The sequence below is a fragment of the Homarus americanus genome, unplaced genomic scaffold, assembly GCF_018991925.1.
Source record: "Homarus americanus isolate GMGI-L3 unplaced genomic scaffold, GMGI_Hamer_2.0 scaffold28241, whole genome shotgun sequence".
Lineage (NCBI taxonomy): Eukaryota > Metazoa > Arthropoda > Malacostraca > Decapoda > Nephropidae > Homarus > Homarus americanus.
The window spans coordinates 29,674-52,123 of NW_024738348.1; the positions used below are offsets into that span (position 1 = coordinate 29,674).

General features: G+C 40.6%; 1 protein-coding gene across 3 annotated transcripts in view; it reads right to left on the bottom strand.

The window, feature by feature from the left end:
• Window positions 1-22,450, bottom strand: part of LOC121874040 (unconventional myosin-Ie-like) — an 81,445-nt gene that overhangs the window by 16,618 nt on the left and 42,377 nt on the right. For 2 of the 3 annotated variants that reach the window (XM_042377906.1, XM_042377907.1), the window contains exons 3-10: window positions 8,875-8,996; window positions 7,215-7,406; window positions 6,840-7,017; window positions 5,989-6,259; window positions 4,107-4,235; window positions 3,509-3,705; window positions 2,238-2,423; window positions 419-586 (exon numbers count right to left, since the gene is read on the bottom strand). In XM_042377906.1, the coding sequence (XP_042233840.1) occupies window positions 419-586; window positions 2,238-2,423; window positions 3,509-3,705; window positions 4,107-4,235; window positions 5,989-6,259; window positions 6,840-7,017; window positions 7,215-7,406; window positions 8,875-8,996 (1,443 nt within the window). Of the gene's footprint in view, window positions 1-418; window positions 587-2,237; window positions 2,424-3,508; window positions 3,706-4,106; window positions 4,236-5,988; window positions 6,260-6,839; window positions 7,018-7,214; window positions 7,407-8,874; window positions 8,997-14,702; window positions 15,059-22,450 lie in introns of those variants that run through there. The other variant, XM_042377909.1, reaches the window with a different exon arrangement.

The following is a 22,450-nucleotide window of genomic DNA, read 5'->3' on the forward strand; positions in this document are numbered from 1 at the left end:
GAAATGTTTACATATAAATAAACCAAACAGAACTTTTGATCAACTTTGTCTAACTCATAAAGACTTGAGAATGAAGAACTCTAAGTCATGTGATGCTTCCTGTACTGACTTATCTTAAGAATTTGAATTTGAGAACCCTTCAATCTATTTACTGTACTTTGGAATGGTCACACAGGTGAAAAGAGAATGAACAATCATAGAAAGACTAATACTGTATTCAATAATTTATTTAAACAACCTCAAGTCTTTTAAAATGGAAATGAATATTAATATATATGTGTGTATTGTCAAAATGCCAAACAGACGAGACATTTACATCCCTGAAACCCCAAAGCATTTTTAAATAATCACCCACATGTATCATGAGACACCATTAAGCTATACATAAGACAACCTCACTCTTATCACCCCAACCTACCTGAGACTCCATCTTGCGGTGAAAATCTTCATCAGCTCCCTCTGATTTTGCGCTCATGGTCGCACACGTGTCGTCCAGGATACACATGATGCCAGGTGGTCGCTTGGTCTCTATTAGATCACAGACCACTTTGTTGTCGAAGAATTTAATTGGTGACCACTGGATACCCTGGAAACATTGATTATGAAGTGGACTTCTCCGGCAAGGATGTGGTGAACATTTACTGCACTTAAGAATAGGTCTTTTTTTTTTTTTAGGACGGGGGCCTTTTCCTACTTGCTGTACCTCTCACACTATTGTTTTCCCATTTTTTATTTCTTTTCTTGATTCACAATCCACCTCACACAACAACAGAAGACAAATATACAACATAGATAAATATATAACTGGTGAGATACAACACTACAGTAGGTACAATATACCTGCTTGTTATATTCATCAACTGGAAATAAACATGACGGCTCTGTTGGCTATCCTTCGTCAAATTACCTTATTGTTTACCCTGTATGCTTGCACTGTCTAGGTACACTGGAAACTGTATACTGTACCTCCATAGTCTATGCACACTGTATAATTGCATTGTCTATATATAAGCTGAATTAACTGTAAACTCGTGTGACAAATTTACTGAATAAATATCTATTTACTACTTCATGCTCGGTGACAGAACCCAGACCTTTACCAGAAACAAATATAACTGCACCACTAATCTCTTTTTGTACAATAAATTCAATCTTTTACCATAAGGTGATATGCTAAATTCATCCCTTGTCATAATTCAATACATCTAACAAATGCTCTTTTACTCAAATTTAACATACAGTACAGAATTCTATTCTACTGTAAATTTTGGGTTCACATACAGTGACCCCTCGTTTAACGAACGCCTCGGTTAACGAAATTTCGGTTAACGAACTGCCTTCCATAAGGATCTTCAATTCGGTTAATGAACAAAAATTCGGTTAACGAATTTCTTACGAACCGACCTCAACATGTTTTCGCTTGCACTGACCGGGCAACCAGCTTTAGTATCAGTCCACCAATACATTAATCGGTTCTTGGGCTTAAATTCCTTACTATCAATAAGTTTATACTATTCAATAATTTTAAAAGTTTAATATTAACTTTTTTAGTCATTTTAACAATTATTGAACATAATTGAAGGTAAAGAAACTAGTTTCTGGCATGCCATCCAGCCTGTTAACACACCAGACAGGCGTTAGTCTCTCTCTGTTTTCAGTGGAGGTAACATCTTGCTTGAGACTCTCTTCAACTAAATGCTTTTTTTCTGTGTTTCCAAGCAAATTATTGGTCATTTTGAAATATATTTTACATATTGACAATATATAATGCAGTGCAGTGTTGATTTAAAGAAAATAATCTTGAAATACACCAAGAGAACTAAAATTTTATGGATGAAATGGTGCCATGGGGTGACTTCTCTTCCACCCCAATGCCTTTTCTTCTTCCTTCTCCTCCACCCCCATTCTAATTCCATCATCATCATCATCCAGGAGCCTTCTACATACACACCTCAAAGTAAGTGAACTTTTCTACCATTTTTGTTGAATTTAGGAAATTTTCGGTGAGCTGGAACCAATTACCCAAAAACCCATTGAAACAATGGTTTCGGTTAACGAACGACCTTCTGGAACGGATTGAGTTCGTTAACCGAGGGGTCACTGTAATTCCCTTAATCATCTTCCGAGAACGTATTTTCCGACTCCCGTTAATAGACAAGTTCCATATACCTTCCTGGAGTGAGATACTGTAATCACACTTATTTTCTAATACAGTATCAATAATCACCATCATTTACCTCAGAGTGATATTCTTCTTGTTCACTCTTCAGGGTCAGTTCGATGAAAATTTGCTGCAGCTTCTCGTTGACGTAGTTGATGCAAAACTGTTCAAAGCCATTCTTGGCAAATATCTCAAAGCCATATATGTCGAGAATGCCCATACACATCAAGTTGGCATCGGTGACCATGGCTCCGTTTACAGTCTGAAGAAAGAGTTAAGGGCCATTTATATCAAAATAATATGACAATGATAGATATAAAATGTGAATTTACTTAACTTTGTGAGCCTTTTGCTACTAAGGTGGTGAGAGACAGGCAGAGCAACACATATTCTCACTTCATCTGCTGTCATTAATTCGGCCCTAACAGATGTGTTTTACTGTGCCATTATATTCTTAACAATTAGCCAGTGACTGAGGATTCCCTACTCCACCCCCATATGTGCAAAAATAGAACACATGGAACACAAAACTTTAATAAATGATGACCATTATTTAAGGTTCAAAGATATGATAATAAGTAACAATTAGTACTTTTTCACTACTATTTTCCAAGGGATAAAATGACAGGTACAGTCACCCCAAAAGGTGTCTTTATGATTTGGTGTTAGACAATATGACAATGGATGAATGATTTTGACAACCCTACAAAGACAACAGGAGTCATAGTGTTCATTTTGAAATTCACTGGACCCCTCCGTAAAGATACTTTCTGGAATGACTGTACATTGTAGCAGGTTACTCCTTGACAACACTGGATATTTATAAAACAAAAGCCTGTATCTACACTACACGTTCAAGCTGGCACATGTATGTATGATAGCAGTAGTTCAATATGTGGTTAAAGAGTTAATAATACCTTACCATTATCAAGTGTACAGAAACTTCATTGATAAAATAAAAAATAAAAAATTCTCCAGAATCTCATCGTCTGAAGATTAGACACTCTAGCTTATTTCACCCGAAGAGTAACTACCCTAATGCTAAGCTATCTTAACCTAAACTAAGCTATGATAACCTAGCTCAACCTAAGCCAAACTATCCTAATTTGAGTTAACCTAAGCTCCCCTAACTTACGCTAACCCCTAAGGTAGTAATAAGGTGTCTAATCTTCAGGTAAAATAAACTAAGGTGTCTTAATCTTTAGGTAAAATAAACTAGGGTGTCTTAATCTTCAGGTAAAATAAACTAGGGTGTCTTAATCTTCAGGTAAAATAAACTGGGGTGTCTTAATCTTCAGGTAAAATACACTAGGGTGTCTAATCTTCAAGTGATCTCTGGAATCTTACCTCAACAATATAATCAAAGAGCCTAGAATACAGCCCCTTGGTCCAGGCATCTCGTGTAAACTGTGCCTGCTCTGTGTTGAGGGTCACATCCACCCTCTCTGATTTCCCCCCCCATTTACTGTCAAACACTCGGCTGACAAGCTTCTGACCCAACACCTGAGAGTCGATGCCCAGAAGATATGCTGGAAACTCCAAAACTACAGGAAGAAAGAGAGAGAACAATGTTAGAATGAATTTTATGATGAAAGTGCTGTACTGTACACAGGATTTGATAACAGTTCTTAACCCCTTATGTATGGGGGTCATGTCTGAGCTGAATAAAATCGTCGGGCAGGAGCCAAATACGATGTTATAAGCAGCATCCCCGTAGTGAAGGGGTTTTCAGAGACATAGCTAACAGATCCTAACAATTCTGATCTCCATTGGGTGTTTTTCTACCAATGGCAGCTACAGTTTTATTGATGAAATAAAAATTTAAAACTCAAAATATTTCCCAATTACAGTTCAGTACATATAAGTTATTTCACTAATTATCTAGTAACTACATTGCTGTGTAATGACTAAATTAAATACAGGCAAATCCACACACAAAGCTCACAGTTTGGGTCTGTGATGAAGGCTGCATTGTTTTGTTCCATGAAGGAGACGTTGCTCATGTGGAGAATTGCAGCCACGATGCGGAGAATATCCATCTGTATGCCCTCGGTTATGCCCATTACACTCATTGCTAGAAAATAAATGACAATGAGTAATACCAAACACAGGAAGGAGAGAGAGCAATTTAATCATAGTATTTACGGACAAAGTTAACAGGATCCAAGGACTATACTGGAGGTAAATTAACCCATGAGAAAAAACATAGCCTTAATTCTTCAAGGTTTCAGGGAGGAAAACTAATTATTGTACTTGGGTGAGAGGCCCATAAAAGACGGCACTATGTTGGAGGTCAAGTTTCTAGCTTAATCTGTTGTAGAGAAGGTGTTCAAAAGTCACTTTCATAAACACATTTTATTTTATCTCCTCCCAATAAACAGTTAGGATAAATATAGCTATAAATGTGAGTTGCCATGAGATAAGATAAATCTAGATAACATAGTGATCTATAATCCAATGTTACATGTATCCAGTTCTTGGAAATAAACAAACATTTATCAATATTTACCAATGCATTATCGGAGGAAACTACCCAAGACAACTACAGTATTTGTGTACATAAACCAGGTGGACTCACAAATATCTCAAGCACTAGTTTCATCCCTGAGGTTCTGTTCAAATCATAACTGTACCTAACTTATCAATGTGTTCTTCATGATGTACAGCAGCTAAAACAACTATCTGTGTATACCTTGTGGGAAACAATATGAGACCATGGACGATAAATTTTGGTATATGAGGGCTGTCACTTGTCACATGTAAAATCCTGGAGCATATCGACCCCCACCTGCACAGATAGTTGTTTTAGCTACTGTACAGTCACCCAAAAAAGTCCTGTCGCGAACCATGAACCCCGAGATTCAGACTCTTGAATCCGAAGCATTTATGGACAGAATAATGTATCAGTGTCTACTGCTTCGGGTTCACGAGTCTGAATCGTGGTTCGCGACAGGACTTTTTTGGGTGACTGTACCTGTCCATGTGTTCCATTTTTGGTCAAATAGAGGTGAGGGGGGGATACTCAGCCACCAATTACTACCCTCATACGAGGGTACCTATACTGTACAGAGGCTTATTACACTCTCTAGTTATCCCAAAACTCTGCCACTTATCTACACCTGCAGTACACACAAACCTTCCTAATTTTTAGCAGTTTCATTCAGTTCTGCAAATACCAAAGATAACCGGTCCATTTCACTTAACCCTTAACTTGTGGCTAAGGATTCCCTACACCACTCCCATAGGTGCAAAAATGGAATGTAAAGAAATGAATGTTGAATGTTCTATTCTAGTCATATTATTTAATTATTATTTAACATTTTATCACCTCCCTATCTTTTGATTATCTACACACACTTCCCACCAATTAATCATGCCTTCCAGACACGTCCACCTGGTTTTTACTTTTATCACAATTTTGTGTGGTCAAATACTTCTTCAGTCAGTTTTGTTAGCTTACATGTAAATCAAAATTTCTATGTACAGTCCCCTTCACTAGTGTGTTTACAGGGGCTCATCAGGTTTTGTGCAGTGTGGCAGCCCTGTGTTTGTTTACAGTAGACAGAAGGAAACTCACAATAGTAAACATATTATAAAATATATTAAAACAAATATCCTAATGTAATGATGAGTGGAATCTTTATATGAGGAGCCCCATAGATGCACTAGTGAAGGGGACTGTGCATGTCTAACTTTATTTCCCGTGCAGTGTTGTGTGGGGAGGATCAAATGATACAGCAATTCATAGTCACCAGAAACCAATGTTATAAAATTCCCCAAATACAAAATATATAGTTATTTAGTTACATAAACCAATAACCACTAACCTCTGAGTGTTTCTTGGAATTCATGAGCATCATTAGTGCCATCAACCTTATATACACCACTTTGGTTTAAATACTTGAAGTATTCGGGAGATACAACTCCCAGGTCACTCTTCATTTCAGGCGTGGCACCAGCACAAATCTGGTAGAAAATGTGGAAGCTTCTCTCTCCCTCATTTAAAGAGTGTACTCGAGACTTCTCCAGGAGAAAGTTGGATATTTTACCTCCGAGGGGTTCTCCACCTCTTGAGAACTGAATCTCCACATACTTTCCCTGTGGAATAATGTTGAAATCTAGAGTTTTCAATACATACATCGAGACCTGTATTCAATGGACCATATGGGAGCGTGTAGTCTGTCAAATTGAGATCCATTATATGTGACTACCCATTAGATTAATGACCGTCGAATGGAGGTTTTACTGTATGAACAATTTACGTCTTAGGGTGCTACTATAGTGCAGTCTATGAGGATAACTTAAGTGCACTGCCTCTCGCTGTTTCACACATCAACTTAAGGCTTACAAACTGGTTGGAACAAATACACTTAATTTTTCACATTTCTAAAGATGATTTATTGTCACTAATTGGCCTTGCATTCAAAAAAATAATATCCACATCATAAATACTTACCCTAACAATATCCACATCACTGATAATTAATTAATTACTCTATCACTATCCACATTTCTCTTGCTCTTCACCAATATCCACATCATATATACCTATACTGTAATGTAATTCCAGTGTCTTAATATCCACACTAATAATAATTACTAATCATTAACATCCACATAACAGACAAATGGCCACGAGGTTATAAAGAGCTAAACAAATCACCTCCCACACACTTACAAATCGAGAAGAATTATTGTTCCTCGTCGTCTTGGCATTCCCAAACGACTCCAGCAAGGGGTTAGACTCGAGGATAATCTCCTTCACCTGCTGCACCTTCTGCCCGCCTCCTGACACCCGTGTGATGTAGTTCATGATGAATTTGGCAGAAACAGTCTTCCCTGCACCAGACTCCCCACTGAAACCAAAATAGGCTTTTATGGCAGGTGTAAATAGTCTCAAAAATACACACACACACACACACACACACACACACACACACACACACACACACACACCTATGTACTGTACGTATATATCTGTAATTCAATTCTATGCTAAATGTAATTAATTATAATCAATTACAAAAAAGTTTATTCCCAAAAATGAACTTACCTGATAATAACACACTGACTGTCCGAATCGATAAGCATATTACGATACATGTTATCAGCAAGTGAATAGATATGGGGTGGGACTTCATACTGCGCCGCGCCCTGGTACATTTCTATCTCACGCTCCCCAAAGTATGGAAGTTGCTTGAAGGGGTTGACAGCCACAAGCACAGGGCCAATGTAGGTGTAAATTCTGTGGAAATATAGGACTGTCAATTATATTCCCTGGACTAGCTATTAACTTGTATACAAATGAGTAGCCATTTAACACAGGAGAACCTAACCTAATATAGAGTATTTATTTATTATTTCACCACTTATCAGTAAGGAAGGAAACTGGAGTGTTGTACCTGGAGATAACACCTTCACTCACATCTGTACCAGGTCGGGGATTGACCCAGGACACAGTGGTGAGAGATACTCGTGTAATTGCTGTACCATCAACACATAAAGGCTAGATAAAGTTTGCTTTGTACTGTATTGTTATTTTATGTCATGTGCTGTGCCAAGGTCAATTGTGTTGTAAACTGGCTATGTATCCTGTTACTCAGTGCTCTTGTAAATCACGTACAGTATTGAGGGATGGGGGTGGATCAGTGACCACTTCCTCATAATTAACGAGTCATCACAGCACTGTTATTCTGCACCATCAATGAACCTACATGTCCTTAGAGCTGAAGAATGTACTACCAGTGTAAAGTACTTATTACTGCAAATTCATTCAAGCCTCAATATTCATGTTATATTAAATCACTATTTAAACTTTGTTATTTACACATCCAAATCTGACAAAAACTAATTATTACAGCACTGTAAGGATTCAAAATTATCTCTACAAGCTACTTGAGTTCACTACTGTATTATTACCACCAACTCGGAAAATGTAACCAATTCATTAAGGCTTAATCCGAAATACAAGGTTTTCAATGTTGTATTCTAATTACTAAATACACTAGTCATGATCAATAATATTTTTTGTACTATTGACAGGCTAATGGGCAGCTATCAAGCAGGGAGGTACTACCGCCTAGGAAGAAATTGGTAGACCCTGCTGCCATATGGCATCACGAAAATTGTGACCAAGTCCCAGGTTGCTGATCTGACTTTCTGCCTCATTTACACCCAATTGCAGGGTCTCAATTGTTTCCCAAACTTTGACAACACAACATACAGATATTGTTTCTCACTTTTGATTTTTTGTGTGTGTTCTTTATGGTTCTTTATTATTGTTATTATTATTATTTCATTATTAATTTTTTTTATTATAAATTTTATTTACTATGAATTATTTTATTTTTATTTTTGTATCTTTATAATAAATTTTATATACTATGAATTGTTATTATTATTACATTTTCGCCCCTCAGGCCCGATGTGAGTCACTGGTTCAGTGACCGGTGCCCGGGTGGGCTAATCCTAGTAAAAAAAAAAAAAAAAAAAAAAAATATATATATATATATATATATATATATATATATATATATATATATATATATATATATATATATATATATATATATATTTATATATTAACCTAGTATAAGCGCTTAGACAGTTGTTGAAGCGCTGTAATACATTATAGCAACAACATAAATCTCTTGACATTGTAACAATCACCCCAACAGATGTTAGTGATAAAAATATAAATAGGAAGAACTTGCTTGTCTTCTAGAAACCGTCTCTTGAGGTTGTCTGTGATGGCATCTTCAGTGATCTTGGTGAGGAGGACCATGTCATCCACAGATGACTTCTTGGCCCCTGCCTCACTCTGCCAGTGGTAGGTCTGAAACGAAAAATAAGCAAATTGTTACACCCTATTACTGTATAACACACACACACAGAGGTTGTTATTGTCAGTCTACCAGGGAAATCCACAGAGGATGTTATTCAGAGTGGGTGAGGTTGAACCATATCTGTCTTCAAACTAAAATTATGAATTAAATCTAATACTGTATTGTAATAGCATTAGAGAAAGACCATCACACACACACACCATATAATTATTCTGTGTTTACATCAAGTCAAACACCTAAATCAGTACATTATACGGAATATCAGTCTCTAGAATAAGGAATTTTGACTGTAGGTAAAACATAAGATAACGTCCCCCCCCCTTAATACTCGTATTTTACAATGACATTAACCTAATCTAAACTAACCTTATTTAACCTAACCTACCCTGCTCTAACCTAACCTAAACTAACCTTATTTAACCTAACCTACCCTGTTCTAACCTAAACTAAACCTTATTTAACCTAACCTACCCTGCTCTAACCTAACCTAAACTAACCTAAACTACCTCAAACCTGCAGTATATTTTCATCGGTATGTATTTATTAACCATAACATATCGAAAGCACATTGGAGACAAAATTATAAATACATTATACCAAAACTACAACTTTTATACATTCACTTAGATACAGAGACAAGAGACAAAATTTATTCTGTTGTATTAAGACATTCGGTATTATTCCCATGTTATTTCAGGGCTTCAGCTAACATCATTCAGAAAACACTCCAGACCACGAACTATGAAGCCAGGACACTGATAAAACATTAACTAACAGGATATGACTCACCCATTACCAATTTACCCAATATACTCGACAATATAAAGCAGTTTCCTGACTTACTACAGCACACCAGCAGTAAAACATAACTTAACGTCGAAGTATACTTGCAAGTTATCAACGGAATATATTATAAGCATATACTAATTCAGTGACATTAATATACTGTGCGCATGCGTAGTAGCTTGTTATAACAGGATGCGGAAAACTATGTGATAAGACATATTAGGGTATAATGCAACATAAATAATTATACTCTACTTTGATAATAGATCTTTCAAAATTAAGGATTAGATTAGGCGTGGCTACTTTCTGCCTTGTTAAACTCTCAGCCTTCAGTCTCATATTTCGTTCACTTGACACTTCTCAAGGAAAACTCCACGCTAAAGGATTATCTTACTCTTATTACACCATCTCGGCAACATTGACAGAAACTTCTTGGTATAATAAGATCTTTTTTTTTCATCGTGTTGGTAACATTGACACACCCGACGCGGGGTAACATCAACATGAAGGAAATACAGAAATGAATTGATAACTATTTTGTACTGTGAATGCTACTGCCTAAACGGAGGTCTTTACTGTACTTGTTTCTATACGATTATACTCTCAAAATTCTTAATGGTTCTTACGTATGGAAGATGTGAGGCTACCTCCTCCAGTCCCCCTCCTGGACTGACTGAAATATTCTTGAGGAGGGGCAGGAGGGTGAGATGAGGGGGTGAGAGAAGGAGGGGTGAGATAAGGAAGAAGAGAAGGAGCTTACATTACGACACACAGATGGTGATGACAATGTTTCAAGACAACCCTAACACTCAGTCTCGTCTCCTGCACCTCTGAAAACAATTAGGACAGACAGACAGATAGAGATAGAGACAGATAGTGATAGATAGATAGACAGATAGATAGACAGTACCAGGCCTTGTACAGGTTCTTAAAAGTACCTGAACATGTTACAGTGTTGGTCAAGTCTGGTCTCCGGCATCTAGCGAGTTAGGTTATGAGCTGACTATAAATTCCTTCACTGAATAACGCTCATAAAACACCTATTAAAATCACCGTTCACTCTAGTAGGGGATTGATTCTTCACTCAATAACAAGGTGCAATAACCTAACTTACGATACAACTGTGGAAGGGAAAAACAACAATAATCTTTAAAAAAAAATTATGAAGAAATAACAGACTCTCGACTTCTTCTCACACAGACTCTCGACTTCCTCTTCTCACATAACACAGACTCGACTTCCTCTTCTCTCACACAGACTCTCGACTTCCTCTTCTCACACACGGACTCTCGACTTCCTCTTCTCACACACGGACTCTCGACTTCCTCTTCTCACAGACTCTCGACCTCCTCTTCTCGTCTCACACAGACTCTCGACTTCCCTCTTCTCACACACGGACTCTCGACTTCCTCTTCTCACACACAGACTCTCGGCTTCCTCTTCTCACACAGACTCTCGACCTCTTCTCACACACGGACTCTCGACTTCCTCTTCTCACAGACTCTCGACCTCCTCTTCTCACACGGACTCTCGACTTCCTCTTCACACACGGACTCTCGACTTCCTCTTCTCACACACGGACTCGGCTTCCTCTTCTCACACGGACTCTCGACCTCCTCTTCTCACACACGGACTCTCGACTTCCTCTTCTCACACAGACTCTCGACTTCTCTTCTCACACACGGACTCTCGACTTCCTCTTCTCACACACGGACTCTCGACTTCCTCTTCTCACACGGACTCTCGACTTCCTCTTCTCACACGGACTCTCGACTCTCGACTTCCTCTTCTCACACACGGACTCTCGACTTCCTCTTCTCACACAGACTCTCGACTTCCTCTTCTCACACAGACTCTCGACTTCCTCTTCTCACACACGGACTCTCGACTTCCTCTTCTCACAAGGCCACAGAATCAAGCATTACACCACCAGGGATGTACACAGTCATTCTACCACTCAACACACCTGACTTATAAATACTATAAGCGGTGTTATTATAGTGTGTGGTGAGATCTTTAGTCTAACCTAACTTGAACGTGACCTAACTTGTACCTAACCTAACTTGGGCCTCACTTAACCTAATTTAATCTAACCTATCACAATCTATCCTATCGTGACCTAAATATCTGGTACCACCCTGTAGGCTATGGTACGAATTCATAGGGTACTGTAGCGTCGAAACTGTACCCGCATTATACCGTGACTACAGGACGTAGATGGCTTCAGCTGTAATTGCCTCGAGAAAAAAGTAACGTGTGTGTGTGTGTGTGTGTGTGTGTGTGTGTGTGTGTGTGTGTGTGTGCAAATTCGAACACAACATTGATATTACATGGTGTTTACAGAGTCCCTTGATGTTTGTGTTTACAGAGTCCCTTGATGTTTGTTTACAATGTTTCCTAACAATTTAATCTAGTAACATTTGCGCCATAGTTTAATTGAGTCAGTAAGATTTGTGTTGAGTCAGTGAATGATGTGTGTGTTGAGTCACCCAGCTAGGACCCCACACCTCCGGCTGGGACCTGATGACTAGAGGCATGAGTCAGTACGGTGGTTGGGGGGGGGGGGGTTCAACGAGGTGACTCATCTGTGTTTGGTTAGCTTTGGTTAGGTTAGGTTAGGTTAGCCTTAAAGTGTTCAATCATATGGTGAAATAAACTGGGGAGCCTAATCTTCACGTGTTCTGTTGAGTCTTATTGGGAAAAAATAAACCATTGTCGTAAACCTTAATTATATACAAAAAAAAATGACCGTGAATTTGGTGATGTAACGACCATAACAGCCAATCAAATTCCACGAGCTGTTATGGTTACTATGGACGCTAATTGTGGGCGTGGCTTAATCGACATGTCAACTGGTAGCATGTATTCGATATGAGAGAAGGATGTATACATGTATTTGAACCTGTAGTGTTGTGTGTACCTGTAGTGTTGTGTGTACCTGTAGTGTTGTGTGTACCTGTAGTGTTGTGTGTACCTGTAATACTGTCACTATACTTATACCCTTGTTTATGTACCTGTATCTCAGGGCGTCTACTGGCCACGCAAAAAAAAAATCCTTGATTTTTCCAGGTCTAAATTTGAAAAATTCCAGGTACATTAATCCGGGATTTATTACGAGAGATTAACCAACTCAGAGGTTTTCAATAATAAGTAAATAATATAAAGATGATTTATTAATAAAGACATTAAAGACCCTTCCCGACCCTAGTGATGAACATCGGCCAAGACCTTGACCACAGTTTGTGTGGTTCCCGCGGGTCGACCTGTTGGTCCTTCCAAACAGCCGGAAATCCGACAAAAACCGACAAATTATTCCTCATCCACCTTTATGACTCATGATTAATATGTGGAATAATCCACTTGAATAAAGTCACTTAATTATAAGAACAATTCACCTCTCTAGTACTGTAGTTATAACGTGTAATATTTGGTTGTTTGATCGTTAACGTGACAGGTACACAAACAATTAGTTACTGGTGTGGAATATTTACTGGAAGTTGTTACTAAAAGTTTAATTATTTACTTATTATATAGAACATCATTAATTTATGGTAACACTACTGTCAAAATAACAATATCTTCAAGTTGAACTGAATTCATAAAATGTCAGGTTTATTTGTATAATTCCCTGAGTTTTCCAGACCAGTATACACCGTGTATATTTGTTTATATACCTATACCTTTGTTTATATACCTATACCTTTGTTTATGTACCCGTATTCCTGTTTATATACCTTAATCGTGTGTATACCTCTACTATTATTTCAACCTCAATATATAAAAATTCCACCTGGGTCTTCCTACAGAGGGGTGGGGGGTCCCGCCTAGTACCCTTGTCAGTAACCGGAGACGTGAATCACATCCCGAATCCGGTGAGACATTTTTTTTCATTTATTTTAAGATGAGGTGTGGCAACATGTATCCTCAGTCACACCTTCTTCCCCTCTCTCTATCTCTCTCTCTCTCTCTAGCACTCCCTCATTTATTCCCAGTACCTCCCTCTCCTCCCGACTAACCAAGGACGAAGGTATCCCCCCTCTCCCTCTCCACCCCTCAGCCTCCCTCTCTACCCCCTTGAAAGATATGACGCAGCAACACACGCACACAGCCTTATAATGAATGTTGAAGCCGCCACACACACACACACTACACCATGCACCATACCACACACACACACTACTGCCATGCACCCCCCACACTACACCATGCCCCACACACTACCATTATCACCATGCCCCACACACACACTACCACCACACACATAAGAACATTAGAGAAAAAGGAGTCTGCAATAGGCCGGTTGATCTGTGCACCGGCCTATTGCAGACTCCTTATTTTCTTATGTCTTGAGTTACTACCACTCTCTATCATCTATAAATCTATCTAGCCTCCTTTTAAAACTTTCCAGCGTTCCCGCACTTACTACAAAGTTGCAAGCTTGTTCCACTCGTCCACCACCCTATTTGTGAACCAGTTCCTTCCTATCTCCCTCCTAAACCTAAACTTATCCAACTTAAATCCGTTGCTACGAGTCCTATCCTGCTCGGATATTATAAGAGCTTTATCTATATCTCCTTTATTGATTCCTTTCACCCACTTAAATATCTTTCTATCATATCTCCTGCACTCTTCGTCTTTCAGGGAATGCAAGTTTAGTTTATTGATATCCATTCTATAATAGCACCAGAACTGAACCGCATAATCGAGGTGCGGCCTGACTAGCGCAAGATATAGTTGCAATAAGACCTCTGCACTCTTATTACTCACACTTCTAGATATAAAACCTAATACTCTGTTTGCCTTATTTCGAACACACACACACACACACACACACACACACACACACACACACAAAACAAACACTCTTTTATCAACAGCTCACAGGAAGAACATAATCTGATAACACTTACGTTGGAGTCTTTCATGTTGCTGATTGTGAAGGAGAGACACACACACACAGTACGTCTCTAATAACTAATAATTTGATGGTTTAACTTTCCCGCCATATTTTGTTGCTTTTACAGCCCATCATCTGGTTTAAAAGGCACCACCACACCCAGGCTTCCCTCCACTCCCACGATAAACACCACTACACACACAACTTCACTATGACATCTTTTTCATTCATAGTCAATTATCTATAACCTCTAATGAACTTAATAACCACCCCTCTGTAAGCCATATAAAAGCGTTTTAGAGACAGAGAGAGAGGTGTGGTAACTGGTAAGAGCGAGGTTCAGGCGGCGATAACCACTCCCCACGGCGACACTCGTTACACTAAGGAAGATTTGTGGTAACTTGGGTTTTTACCATTATCGAGGTGACTCTTTGTCGCTAGTTGCCAAGTACTTTTTTTTTCTTCTTCAATTTAATGTCGCTATTACAGTACAGTGTCGGATGGCAATGAACGTATGGTACTGGTGATACGTTTATGATAAGGACACCGGTACGTTTATAAGGACACCGGTACGTTTAAATGCGTCTCACTCTTACATACAATATCAAGTTGTTTTTTTTTTTCCCGGAGTTAAGATAATTGTGTTCCTGGTAAGCCAAGTGGATATTACCAAGTGAATTATATAATTATCCACCCGACACAAACACGACCTGTATACATGCCTTTTACACACATACATACATACACGTACACACAGTACATATTCATATATCTCTTCCCCCTCTACCCCCTCTACCACCTCCCCCCAGTTTACTATTCACGTCTTGGGCTAAACAATACGTGACCTGACCTATAACTATCCGGGGTCGTCTCTCCCTCCTGCACGGTTCATGACGCCATAGTACTGGAATTATACCTACAAGAGAGAGAGGGAGGGAGGGAGGGAGGGAGGGAGGGAGGGAGGGAGGAGGGAGGGAGGAGGAGACCTAAATGCCAGAGGTAGAGAACAGGTAGAGTGAAAGTAAGGGAGGGAAGAGGTGGAGGAGGAGGAGGGAAGAGGCAGGGAGGAGAGGAGGAGGATGAGGAGGAGGAGGGGAGGAGGGGGGAGGGAGGGGAGGAGGGGAGGAGGGTGAGGGAGGAGGGGAGGGGAGGGGAGGGGAACGGGGAGGGGGAGGGGAGGGGGGGAGGGGAAGGGGAGGGGGAGGGGGGAGGGGGAGGGGAGGGGGGAGGGAGGGGGATGGGAGGAGGAGGAGGTGGAGGAGGAGGAGAGGAGGGGAGGGGGAGAGGGAGGTGCACCTTCGATACACCTCTTTCTCCTCTCGTTACCTCCTCCCCCACACTCGCTGTTAACACACCTAACATGTTAACTACTTCAAGTGATCTTAAGCTGAATGCATTAAACTTTCGCTGACACACACACACACACACACACACACACACACACACATGCAATAACCAGCTGTGATGCCATACGCACTCACTCAGCCGTGAACTGTGGGGCCCCTCTATCGTGACCAGCTGACCCGAGGGAGGGAGAGGGGGGGGGGAGAGGGGAGGATGGGGGAGGGAGGATGGGGAGGGAGGATGGAGGAGGGAGATGGAGGGAGGGGAGGATGGAGGGAGGGGAGGGGGAGGTGGGGAGGAGGAGGGAGGAGGAGGGAGGAGGAGGGAGGAGATGAGATGAAAGTAGCAGATAAGTACTGGGGAGGAGAGGGCAGAGGAGGGGAGGAGGGGGCAGGGGAGGGAAGAGGGAGGGGAGAAATCACACAGACTGTCTACTATTCACCCCACCCTCCTCTATCCATACACGCCACTATATTCATCAACAGAAAAGCTTATTGGATCACCTGCGGATTAGACACCCCAGCTTATTACCACCTGATGATTAACCACCCTAACCTGACCTCAATCCCACAGTATTAAAAAAAACCCACTTAATTGAAGGGATGCTTAAATATTTGGACAGACAGACATGCAAACAGACAGACACAGACATGCAAACAGACAGACACAGACATGCAAACAGAGACATACATACACATATACAGACAGACAGACATGCAAACAGACACAGACATGCAAACAGACAGACACACACACAACACCCAAGGACGAGTTACTGCACCACGTGAACACCATACCACCTGGTGTCTCCATGACCAGTACAGGCCCGGGCCATCAACTGTAAACTATAATAATTTGTATGTTCAATTCATGTTCCTTCTTCTTTCAGCTATGGAATCTTTTGTTAAACGACCCACCACCCCCCATGTCTTTGTATGTAATAAGTTATTTTTGTCCAATGTATATTTTCAGCTTTCGGGCCGCAGAACTTTTTCAATGAACTGTTAATTATTATTATTATTATTATTATTACACTACACCTGATCCTGCAGAGCCCACAGCACTGAGTCACCATCAACACCCTCCATACACACATGAACACACTGATAGCTGGTCTTGTCTTGGCTACACCTACACTCCCTGACACACACACACACACACACACACACACACACACACACACAATCATTTTAATCATCCACAAGTATTACCAAGTACAGTATGGTATGGTCTATGGTACAGTATGGTATGGTCTATGGTACAGTATGTATGGTCTATGGTACAGTATGGTATGGTCTATGGTACAGTATGGTATGGTCTATAATTTAGTATGGTATGGTCTATGGTACAGTATGGTATGGTCCATGGTACAGTATGTATGGTCATGGTACAGTATGGTATGGTCTATGGTATGGTATGGTCCATGGTACAGTATGGTATGTCCATGGTACAGTATTTGGTCAGGTACAGTATGGTGGTCTATGACAGGGTATGTGGTACAGATGGTTGCTATTACAGTATGATTTCTATGGTACAGTATGGTTGGTCCATGGTACAGTATGGTATGGTCTATTGTATGTATGGTCTATGGTACAGTATGGTATGGTCTATGGTACAGTATGGTCATGCAGTATGGGTATGGTATGGTCTATGGTACAGTATGGTATGGTCTATGGCACAGTATGGTATGGTCTATGGTACAGTATGGTATGGTCTATGGTACAGTATGGTATGGTCTATGGTACAGTATGGTATGGTTCTATGGTACAGTATGGTATGGTCTATGGTACAGTATGGTATGGTCTATGGTACAGTATGGTATGGCTAGTGCAGTATGGTATGGTCTATGGTACAGTATGGTATGGTCTAAGTATGGTATGGTCTATGGTACAGTATGGTATGGTCTATAGTACAGTATGGTATGGTCTATGGTACAGTATGGTATGGTCTATGGTACAGTATGGTATGGTCTATGGAATGGTATGGTCTATGGTACAGTATGGTATAGTCTATGGTACAGTATGGTATAGTCTATGGTACAGTATGGTATAGTCTATGGTACAGTATGGTATGGTCTATGGTACAGTATGGTATGGTCTATGTTGGTATGGTCTATGGTACAGTATGGTATGGTCTATGGTACAGTATGGTATGGTCTTTCAGTATGGTATGGTCTATGGTACAGTATGGTATGGTCTATGGTACAGTATGGTATGGTCTATATATATGGTATGGTCTATGGTACAGTATGGTATGGTCTATGGTACAGTATGGTATGGTCTATGGTACAGTATGGTATGATGGTCATATGGTATGGTCTATGGTACAGTATGGTATGGTCTATGGTACAGTATGGTATGGTCTATGGTACAGTATGGTATGGTCTATGTCAGTATGGTATTCTATGGTACAGTATGGTATGGTCTATGGTACAGTATGGTATGGTCTATGGTACAGTATGGTATGGTCTAGGTACAGTATGGTATGGTCTATGGTACAGTATGGTAGTATGGTCTATGGTACAGTATGGTATGGTCTATGGTACAGTATGGTATGGTCTATAGTACAGTATGGTATGGTCTATGGTACAGTATGGTATGGTCTATGGTACAGTATGGTATGGTCTATGGTACAGTATGGTATGGTCTATGGTGCAGTATGGTATAGGTCTATGGTACAGTATGGTATGGTCAGTATGGTATGTCTATTGTATGGTATGGTCTATGGTACAGTATGGTATGGTCTGGTCAGTAGTATGTCTATGGTACAGTATGGTATGGTCTATGGTACAGTATGGTATGGTCTATGGTACAGTATGGTATGGTCTATGGTACAGTATGGTATGGTCTATGGTACAGTATGTTGGTCTATGGTACAGTATGGTATGGTCTATGGTACAGTATGGTATGGTATAGTCTATGGTACAGTATGGTATGGTCTATGGTACAGTGGTATGGTCTATGGTACAGTATGGTATGGTCTATGGTACAGTATGGTATGGTCTATGGTACAGTATGGTATGTGTGTAACCTACAGCCACTATACCTCACCTTGCCTTATCTACAATATATCTTATCTAATCTTCAATGACTACCCCATCAAGATGTGCCACTCAAGGGGAAGTGATGGAAGTGATGGGGGAAGTGATGGGGGAAGTGATGGGAGGATGGAAGTGATGGGGAAGTGATTGGGGAAGGATGGGAAGTGATGGGGAAGTGATGGGGAAGTGATGGAAGTGATGGAAGTGATGGGAAGTGATGGGGAAGTGATGGAAGTGATGGGGAAGTGATGGGGGAAGTGATGGGGAAGTGATGGGAAGGATGGGGAGGGGGGGAGTGATGGGGGATGGGAGGATGGGGAAGGGGTGGTGGGGGTGTGGGGGGAAGTGATGGGGATGATGGGGATGATGGGGAGTGATGGAAGTGATGAGGGGTAGTGATGAGAGGTTAGGTTAAGTTAGGTTAGGTTAGATCAAGTAGGGGTTAGGTTATGTTGGAGTTTGGTTATGTTGGGTTTGGTTATGTTGGAGTTAGGTTATGTTGAGTTAGGTTATGTTGGGGTTTGGTTATGTTGGAGTTTGGTTATGTTGGGGTTTGGTTATGTTGGAGTTAGGTTATGTTGGGGTTTGGTTATGTTGGAGTTAGGTTATGTTGGGGTTTGGTTATGTTGGGGTTGGTTATGTTGGGGTTTGGTTATGTTGGAGTTTGGTTATGTTGGGGTTTGGTTATGTTGGGTTTGGTTATGTTGGAGTTAGGTTATGTTGGGGGTTTGGTTATGTTGGAGTTTGGTTATGTTGGGGTTTGGTTATGTTGAAGTTACGTTAGGTTATGTTGAAGTTACGTTAGGTTATGTTGGAGTTCCGTTAGGTTATGTTGAGTTACGTTCGGTTATGTTGGAGTTAGGTTGGGTTATGTTAGACATAGACTAGGTTAATCTTAAGGACGAAACAAAGCTATAGAGGACATACTCTTCACACAACACAAAATAAACGAAAAGAAATGTTGTACCTACAGCTCTCAAGTCAACCAGTTAAGACACCACTACAGTTTACCATCACGACCATACGAACTTAACAACAGCAACACATGAAGACCTGAAGTTCATGTAGGAGAACTTTATCGCTATGTGTTATATGTTCTCGGGGGGAGGAGTTCTGAGAAGGATATCGTCATAACTGTAAACGTTCTGGACATAACATAACATAACATAACCTAACCTAAAATCCCCTCGGAATGAAGTGTTAGGTTAGGTCAGATTCGGGTAAGTTAGGTTTGGTTGGTTAACTTAAATCAGATTAGATTAGGTTACGTTAGGTTAGGTTAGCCTTTGATCGAACTGCACACGCCCAGACTATTTTTGGCACAGCACAGCACAGCACAGCACACTCTCAGCACATGACTCACAGGAAACAGGAAGGTCCATCCTCTCGCCCCACACTGCGTTCGTCTTCAAAAAGCAACAAACTTCCAAGAACGGGGGACGTGTGTGGGGTACAGGTTGTTTGGTTCACACTCAGGATGGGTTGGAGAAAGGAAACTCACAATGTGCTCTCTGTATACATGTTGTATTGGATGTACAATGCAGCTTGGTGCTGGGAAGGCAGCATGGTTACAAGCGTGATGTAGAGAGAGCTGGTTGGTGAGGATGCTCAGAGGAGGACCAGCTTGTGGGTCGCCATGCTCGCCGGCGGGAGCGAGGGCCGCCAGGCAGGAGGAGGAGGTGTTGCTGGCTGGTTGGTGTAGGTAGAAAAGAGAGATAGGTCACCACGAGGTCAGGTCTTAAATAGCGGGGGGTAGGCGTGGCTTAGTAGTTGACCTCCGTGATGTATGGCGGCGCTGGTTGACCCAGACCACGAGGCATACACTGGGGAATTCGCGGGGTCGGCTACTCAGCGACAAACAGCGTTTGTGGGGGAGAAATCCACTACACGTGACGCCGGATTCATAGCCACCTAACTCCGTTATTACACTTAATAAATTCCAAATCCACAAGACTACGGAGAGAATTAGGAGAATTTTCAATACAAAATAACCTTGAAATAAATGCTCAGAGTTAAGTCATTAAATTAGCGTAAATACTGTATGTCTTTAGTAGAATTATCATGGGGTGGTTCCCAATATGCCCAGTGCTTGTCCAGTAGTCTCTCATAACCTACAGCCCCCCCCCACACACACCCTAAACAATTTTTACCTACAAGTTTACATTACAATAAATATATAGTGCCCAGTTCCTGATAATTTTGAGTTATTTAACCCTTCACTAATGCAATTCTTCACTACTGCACCTTCACTACGTGCCCCTTCACTACTGTGCCCCTTCACTATCAAAATTCTCACTACCGTAACCTCTTCACTACTGTACCCCTTCACTACTGTGCCCCTTCACTACTGCACTCTTCACTACTGTACCCCTTCACTACGGTACTCCACTACTGTACCTTCACTACGGTACCTTCACTCATCGTACTCTTCACTACTGTATTCCCTTCACTACGGTAATCTTCACTACTGAACCTTCACTACTGCACCACTACTGCACCCCCTTCACTACTGCACCTTCACCTGCAATTCTTCACTACTGCACTCTTCACTACTGTACCTTCACTACTGTACCCTTCACTACTGCACCTCACTAATATACCTTCAATTACCGTGCCCCTTCACTACTGTGCCCCTTCACTACTGCACCCTTCACTTCCGTACCTTCACTACTGTACCCTTCACTATCAAAATTTTCATTGTCAGGTACCTCACTATTACTGCAATTCTTCACTATCAAAATTCCTTCACTACTGTACCCTTCACTACTGCACTCTTCACTACTGCATTCTCTTCACTACTGTGCGCCCCTTCACTACTGCAATTCTTCACTACGGCACTCTTCACCACTGCAATTCTTCACTATCAGTAATTCTTCACTACTGTGCCCTTCACTACCGTGCCTCATCGCTTATTCTATTGTTTATCCTATCTTTTATCCTATTACTTTTCATATGGCTTATCCTATTACCTATCCTACTTATCCCATTACCTATCCTACTTATCCTATTACCTATCCTACTTATCCTATTACCTATCCTACTTATCCCATTACCTATCCTACTTATCCCATTACCTATTCTACTTATCCCATTACCTATCCTACTTATCCCATTACCTATCCTACTTATCCCATTACCTATCCTACTTATCCCATTACCTATCCTACTTATCCCATTACCTATCCTATTTATCCTATTACCTATCCTTGTATTTTCATTTCGCGGTATGTGTTATCCTGCAATACATTTTCATTTCCTCCTCCCATTACTGAAAGATATAATGAAAGAAGAATTAGCAAAATGGATAAATAAGAAAGAATGAAATAAAGTGAAAGAAGAAAGAATTATGTAATAGGTCAAGGATAAGTCGAATGTTG